Source organism: Ictalurus punctatus, chromosome 4, assembly GCF_001660625.3.
Source record: "Ictalurus punctatus breed USDA103 chromosome 4, Coco_2.0, whole genome shotgun sequence".
Classification (NCBI taxonomy): domain Eukaryota; kingdom Metazoa; phylum Chordata; class Actinopteri; order Siluriformes; family Ictaluridae; genus Ictalurus; species Ictalurus punctatus.
In genome coordinates, this window is record NC_071284.1 from 33,739,812 (window position 1) to 33,748,343 (window position 8,532).

General features: G+C 41.0%; 1 protein-coding gene across 1 annotated transcript in view; it reads left to right on the forward strand.

Annotated features, from left to right (window-relative positions):
- Positions 1 to 8,532, forward strand: part of prtga (protogenin homolog a (Gallus gallus)) — a 38,620-nt gene that overhangs the window by 19,291 nt on the left and 10,797 nt on the right. Inside the window, exons 8-10 of the mRNA XM_047153442.2 lie at positions 2,038 to 2,202; positions 3,242 to 3,547; positions 5,081 to 5,272. Coding sequence (XP_047009398.2) covers positions 2,038 to 2,202; positions 3,242 to 3,547; positions 5,081 to 5,272 — 663 coding nt within the window. The remainder of the gene's footprint in view (positions 1 to 2,037; positions 2,203 to 3,241; positions 3,548 to 5,080; positions 5,273 to 8,532) is intronic.

Sequence of the window (8,532 nt, forward strand, 5' to 3'; positions counted from 1 at the left end):
TGTGTGAAAGAAAAAGAAAGCTTAACAGGGGTCTGATTAAGCAATTATGTCCTGATTAACGCATGTATGTGCCATAGAGACCGTCGCGCTGCAGAGAAAGCAGACCTGTAAACGTTCAGCAAATAGAGCCTGCCCTCTTCTCATTTTCTCCCCCAAGCCAACCCCCCCCCCCCCCCCCCTCCCCCCCGGGAATTAATAGAGAGAAATGAGAAATGAAATCTCGCAGCCAGGATGTTGCTTTACAAATAAGCCAAAAGTATATCCGCTCCACTAATTGTGTATATAAACGCACATATACATCATAGGGGCGTAGCGGTATGACCGGTTGGGTCGATGCATCGGTTTAAATGAATCAGTGCAACGATCATGAATCGATTATTATCGAAAAAAGAGAAACGACTGGCGTGTAAGAGGGGAAAAAAATCATTATTAAAATGCTAGCATTGTTGTTGACCTTGCTGTAAGTTTTAAAGTAGTTTTTATCCATGTCATCATTATTCACCAGTTAACGGTAGGCCTGTACACCCGGACTCGGTCACGTCTTTATCAGAGGATACTAAAAGGGAAATGTTTCGTATCCCATCACTGCAGATTCGGCTGTACCGTTAGATATTAATCTGTTGTCTTAGGAATGGAAATTGTGTGGTGTTAGACCTTTACGATGGTGAAGGACGTTTGAGTTTGTTTGTGTGTGTAATTTGTGTATATGATATAGATTTGGGTGGGGTTTTTCAGTTAATTTTGAAAACAAATTATATACACTACATTATACACTATATACTGTACATTATGCATTATATACTATACATTATGCATTATACACTATATACTATACATTATACACTATACGTTATGCATTATACACTATATACTAAACAATATACACTATAAAGTATACATTATACACTATAAATTATACATTATGCATTATACACTATATACTAAACATTATACACTATAAATTATACACTATGTACTATACATTATACACTATGCATTATACACTATACATTATACATTATGTATTATACACTATGCATTATACACTACATTATACATTATGCATTATACACTATACATTATACATTATACACTATACATTATGCATTATACACTATATACGAAACAATATACACTATAAAGTATACATTATACACTATAAATTATACATTATGCATTATACACTATATACTAAACATTATACACTATAAATTATACACTATATACTATACATTATACACTATGCATTATATACTACATTATGCATTATACACTATATACTGAACATTATACACTATAAAGTATATATTATACACTATACATTATGCATTATACACTATATACTATACATTATACACTATAAAGTATATATTATACACTATACATTATGCATTATACACTATATACTAAACAATATACACTATAAAGTATACATTATACACTATAAATTATACACTACATTATGCATTATACACTATAAATTATACATTATACACTATATACTATACATTATACACTATAAATTATACATTATATACTATACATTATACACAATACATTATGCATTATTACACTATATACTGAACATTATACACTATAAATTATACATTATACACTATACTATACATCATATACTATAAATTATACATTATACACTATATACTATACATTATACACTATACATTATACACTATAAATTATACACTATATACTATACATTATACACTATACATTATGCATTATACACTATATACTATACATTATACTCTATAAATTATACACTATAAAGTATACATTATACACTATAAAGTATATATTATACACTATACATTATGCATTATACACTATATACTAAACATTATACACTATAAAGTATACATTATGCACTATATACTATACATTATACACTATAAATTATACACTATACATTATATATTATACACTAATTATACAGAGCAGTATATGTAGAAGTGTTCGGATCAAACTAGATCAATCAGTCAGTAAAGTTAATATGCGATTTTTGTTTTTATCGAACAGGTCTTAATAACGAAGAGTACCAGGTTGTCATTGGCAACGACACCACCCGCTACATCGTCGACGACCTGGAGCCATCACAGAACTACACATTCTACATTGTAGCGTACATGCCTATGGGAGCCAGCCGAATGTCCGACCACGTCGTCCAATACACACTCGAGGATGGTGAGAATTTGATTTATAAATGTGTGTGTGTGTGTGTCTGTGTGTGTGTGTGTACAGGTAGACTGTTTAAATAGGGATTCTCTGAGCCTTAGGTCTGTGTCTGAAAGGTCAAAGGGTGATCATACTGAGTAGTTGAGATTGTAATATACAGCCTTGTACCCTAAGTGGTCAGTTCAGTTAAGAAGAACAAAGGGATTAAGACAGAGAGAGGAAGAATGCGGGGATGAGAAAGAAACAGATAAAAGGACTCTGTAGTAAATCATTAAACAGAGCGATATTGAGTAAGAATGCTCACCTCACCAACTCCGGTCTTTTAGGATTTATACAAGCGCTGCTTTATTCTACACTCCGCTAGGAGGAAACACGTAAATACATTTTATTGATAATGCAACATCATATACAATATATACACTCAAGCATGTGATATAAATACAGTCGTTACACTTAGATTTACCCGAATGAATCATTAAGAGGCAGAACTAACCAAGACTGCCTTGTTTAGAAGCTCAGACATCATGAGGCATCATCATTTGCACTGAGCGAAAAAAGGAACAATAGTGTAGTGGTATCAAAAACTCCTGCAAAAAGTTAACCCCCATTCGAGTTTATTCAAATCCAAAATGGCCGAGCATTGCAAAAAGCTGAATTTCATACCATACAAAATGTTGATTTATAATCTTAGACATGTTTTTGTAATTATTATTTTTTTTTTTTTACTCAGCTCAGGAATTATTGGCACCCTTGGTTTAAAAAAAAAGTCTTTGAGGTGAATTTGCTTCAAATAATTGAAGATGAAATAAAATACTTATTAACAAAACAACATGTCAGAATGATTGGCATCCATGTAAGTTCTTAAACACACAATGTAACTGAAGCATGTCTCTCTTTGTATTTTAATAAGGGTGCCAATAATTCTGGAGCTGACTGTAGGTACTCAGTAAGGGAAGTATGGGAAGCTTTAATGTTGTGCCAAGTGTATATCAAACAGACTTGCTGTATATGTCTCTCTCTCTGTGTCTCTCTCTCTCTCTCTGCTCAGTTCCTCTGCGTGCCCCAGAGCTGTCCCTCACCAGCCGCAGTCCCACGGATATCCAGGTGTCATGGCTGCCATTGTCGCCGAAGCTGAGCCGCGGCCGCGTTTCCGCGTATCGTCTGTGGTACCGCGCCGGCTCTGAGGGATCCACCACGCAGTTGGAGCTGCCCGGAGACCAAACCCATCACCTGCTGGAGGGCCTCCAGCCCGATACCGTCTACCTTCTGAGGATTGCCGCCTCCACCAGCATGGGCTGGGGAGAGCCGAGCGCCTGGACCTCCCACAGGACCCCCAAGACCTCCAGCAGAGAAGGTAACACCAAAAGTCTAGAGACGTTACGGAGTAGTTCGCAGTCCTAGTGATAAATCAGGAAGGACGTGTTTATCTGGTACGTTTCCTAAGTGATAAGGAGATAACGTGCCTCTGAGGGCATTTTCCAGCCTCTCTCGACGTCTAATAGAAGAGGTAGCTCCACCAAGCTGTGCCTGCTCAGTTCTTTGAGACTTTGTTTTGTGTAAAATGAGCGAGATCAGGCTCTCCCCATTTCTATCTGGTGCATTGCTGGTTCTATAGATGAGTTTTCTTTCACCATCTTTTCATCCATATACGTCCGATGATAGATAGAGAGACAGTTTTTTCTCTCTTTTGTCTCTGTAAGAATAATAATAATAATAATAATGATGATGATGTTCTCCTCTTTGGGTTCTACGGAATACACAGGCAAAAATTTTTTATTACTTTTTTTTCTTTCTCTGTAATTCTATTTCTCCTACTATTCCTCTTTATCATTCTTTTTTTTTTGCTCTTTGCTTGTCTCCTAGTTTTTTGCTTCCGTTTCTTTCTCTTTCACAGTCTGTATATGTTGTTTCTCTCTCTCTCTCTCTCTCTCTCTCTCTCTCTCTCTCTCTCTCTCTCTCTCATTCTCCATCTATCCGTGCACGTTAAGTGCTCACAATAACCGTCCTGTTAAGGCATTGTGTTGTTCGCTGCGCTGAACTCTGACCCTGGCTATGAGGCACGTAGAAAAGGCCTCAGTCACGGATCATAAAACGAGAGCCCGCAGGCACCGTGAGTTCTGAGAAGCAGAATAGCCTTTCCCTCACGCTAACCGCTGGGCCAGTTCCTCCATGCGAATTATATTCACCGTCATTCTAAATAAAAGTGATGTGCAATTCCTCCGAAATCATCTGTGGCCATCATGTCCACGACCACAGGGCTCTCTCTGCGCACCGGGTTCAGATGTTTCACACTCAATAAAAGCAGAGTGCCGAGCATATGAAACGTCAGGAGCTTGCCCAGTAAAGACCCGCGTCTTTTGCCAGACAAATTCACTCCAGCTTTATTGCTTTTGTCGTACGCATTTATGAGCTCACAGTACAAATGAAAAGTTTGCCTCGTTAAATCCGTTTTAGAGTCGCAAACCGTAAACACGGCAGTAAAATAAGTGTGAAGCAGGCACGTAGAAACGAACTCGCGCAAATGAAAAGCGTGCACTGGCAACAAGATGTCGTTCGAGGTTGTTGGTGTTTGTGTGTGTGGTGTAAACTTGTGTGGGGTTTTTCAGCTCATTTTTAACAGCGTCATTGATTTAATTATTATTTTTTTAATATCCATGGCTGTGATCAATGGGAGGGTTACAGGTGGGTTTTGTGGGCGGGGTTACGCCGCTCAGGCGCTTAGTTGTTTTCCTGTTGGGGGAAAAAAACCGAATAAACAGAGAGTTAGAAAAACCATTATGTAGATGCACTACATTTTATGAAACATTCCCTTTATGCTAATACATTCAAAGTGATTGTTTATTCCTCTCTCTCTCCCTGTCTCTCTGTCTCGTGCGACGATGTGTAGTGCCCCTGGCGCCGGAGCTGCAGTTGGAGCCCCTGAACTGTACGACTCTGGCGGTGCGCTGGCGTTTGGCTGCGGGGAGTTCTGTGGCCGGCCTTCAGGGATTCCGACTCTTCTACCACGAGGAGAGCCAACCCGAGAGCCCGCCCATGCAGATACCACCCCACATCAACCGCCACACCATCGGAGGCCTCGGTGAGCACAGACTCCACCGTCACTGCTGGGGCGGGTAGGGTGTCGAGTAGAGTAGATAAGGTCCATAAGAAAGCATATACCTGGATGGATGGATGGAAAGATCCACAAAGGCAAACTAGGACGGTTCAAGAAGTTAAACCAAAGCAAACAACACCTCAGATGTGTGGCTGGATGGATGAGTAGATTATCTAATGGATAGAAGTATGAATGGTGTAATGGGGTGTATTCTAGAGATCGAATGATGCCACTTTTTTCTCTTCAGACACTCGTACCAAAACGGATGAGCATAAGCCGATACTCATCCGATATTGTTTTCTAAGCTACGCTTTTTTTTTTTTTTAAACTGTGAAGTACTTCATAGTTAAACTCCTTAAATATAATAAAATCAGTCGTAAGGAAAGAAAATATAATAAACATTTCCCATTCCTGTTCCAATTTTCGTCATTTGTTATAGGATACGAACGATATCCCAGCCGCCATTTTTATCTGCCCATCTCTTTTTTATATATATATATATATATATATATATATATATATATATATATATATATATATATATATATATATATATATATATATATAAAATAAATTGATCAGGGTCCAAAACGAAACATTTCCCGTGACACTGTTCTCTTCTCACTTCTTATTTGGGTCAAAAAGGCCCAAAAGAAAAATACATATTAAAGGATTTTTAAAAAATCGTTTTTTTTTTATCGTTTATCTTATTAAATAAATAAAAATACGAATTAGCATCTTGGTAATTGTGGGCTTTTGGGCTTTGACCCATCCCGCTCTGAACCCTACAGCTGCCAAAACTATGCTTCGTGTCCATTAGCACTTTAAGTAAAACAAGTTCAGTCCAGTCGGTACTCAGAACAAACCATTGTGTTTGCTGTTAGCCCGTTTATCACCGACCCCGAAGGTGACTGCTATTGGCTGAGCAGAACAATGTCGGCGTAGGGGGGTCATGGGTATCGGCTCTATTGACCGAAGAGCCGGTGGGTGATGGATTGAAGAGCACTTTTCAGAACCCGACATGTCTCCTGTTCTCCAGAAAAAAACCCCCCGCTCTTTCCTCAATGTCCACTTCCTCCTCCCTTATCCCTGACCTCTCTCAGTGACCTCTGACCTCACATGATCCTTTGCTGTGGCCTAAGAATGGGGGGGGGCACAGAATGTTTGCCGTGTGCTCGACCTTCAGCCCCAAAAGGTCGCCCTTTATCTCGTCCCGTTCCGTTTGCGGACCGACGACGGACCCGGGACGCTCGGCAGGAGGAGCTGCGGCCATCTGTGGACTGGGCGAGAGGTCGTCCAGCTGGTCAGCAGCTGATATTCAGATCAATTCGGGGGCAGTTTTGGCTTGAAATGAGATGAGTTTGGGGTTTTTGGGTGCGAGTTAAGCACTGATCCTGAATCTGTAAGCGAAAAGAACCGCGCACGACCAGATTACGCGTTCGCACACACTCGACTACACGCTTTCTACCACGATGGTTCATGATCACGATCTCGCCTGGTTTGTTTTTTTGAAAAACGAACACGTCCGTGCGAGAGCTGCGATACATGCCCTCGTAGAGAGAGAAGGAAGACGGGCGGGCGGAGGGGAAGGGACGGAGAGACGGAGAATGAGAGCAGCGCGGAAGATTTACGGCGGGGTTTATGGTTGCTGTGAGCCGGCGCTGGTGGGGGAAGCTTCACTTCAAAGCTGCTGGAGTCTCTCACAACCATCTAGAGAGCTTTAACAACCAGAGACGTAGGGCTGACACACACACACACATATATATATATACACACACACACACAGGGACACAAAAAAATGCACACTACTTCTCACTACTACCAACTCGCACTACTTCATAGCACGAGCAGTCAGTCAGGCATTTAAACACACACACACACACACACACACACACACACACACACTGCTTTTCCATCCGTGCTGTCAGCGGTGTAAAATACGAGCACGGATGTGGTGAGGTTAAAGGTGACATATCTGCTGTCAGTGCATGTGGAGACTTTTTGCTATAAGAATAACAGCGGTGTATTTACAGCGCTGTGTCATTCACACTGACCCGAGAGCAGCGCTTTCTCAAACGCCGGAGACCTGGTCGAGCCGAAACACGTCTCTCGTGAGCCGCTTGGGGACCGTTAAAGACTGCCGAGTCAGTGATTTTGAGCACGGTCCCGTTTTTGCTCCGATCCAATGTATGAAAGTTAAAATAAAACTCCACTCCGAACGACTTTCTTTCTTTCTTTATTTACTTATTTATTTTACTTTTACTTTGGTTAACGGTGACCTACATTACCCACAATGCTGTTCGACTGGCTGCTGATAGTGCTGCAGTTCATGCAGGATTCAGCCCTCGCGTCACGAGTATCGTTTTTGCTTGTGTTTGAGATCATCGAAGTTTGATTGTTTTTGTTTGTTCGTTTGTTTGTTTGTTTGTTTGTTTTCCTCCTCGTATTAAACTCCTTCGTAACAGGTCTAGCCCCCGTGACGTCTTTAAAGCAGGCAGTTATATCGAAACGATACGTTCTGTCTGTGCGATATAATGCGATGCGACGATGACGTAAAGTTAACGTTCACGCCTCCGCCGGCACTGACAGCGACCACGCCCGTTTCTTCACGCCCGTGACTAGCGGGCACCGAAGCCACGCCCGAATCACACCATTAGAGACTTGAGGATATCTGTCGTAGTCAACAGTGTGTGTTAAGTGTGTGTGTGTGGGGGGGGGGGCTATTGACCAGATTGTAGAGCAGTTTCTCAGTGGATTGTAATGGATGGTGTTCTGGGGGAGAGGGAAACCGCTGTGTTTTCACCCTGTCAGTGAAGTGATGGAGCGAAGACGAATGGACAGCTGCTACAGCAATAAACAGCTTCCCCACGTGGATTCGGGGAATTACGTTAAAACTCTGGGATATACTACAGTCTCAGCAGTTCTCTCTAGTGTGTATGTGTGTGTGTGTATAAATAACAATAAATAGTATCAGATAAATAAATAGTAACCGATTAGGACAAAGTAAACTCTTGAAAGGAGGCGTGTCCGCTAACTCAGCGCCGTCGAATCCGATTGGTCAGAATCCGGGCGTAACATGAACGCTGGGTTCATATTAATGCGTTATCGTTTCTCTAGTAACAGCTCACGCACAGGGACTGTCGGGTAATCTTTGACTGAGTAAACGTATCGTCGGTATGGTGACGTCTATGAAAGCTGCAGGGGTTTTTTGAGAGAGAGAGAGAGACTCGTGAGGGAACAGCTGT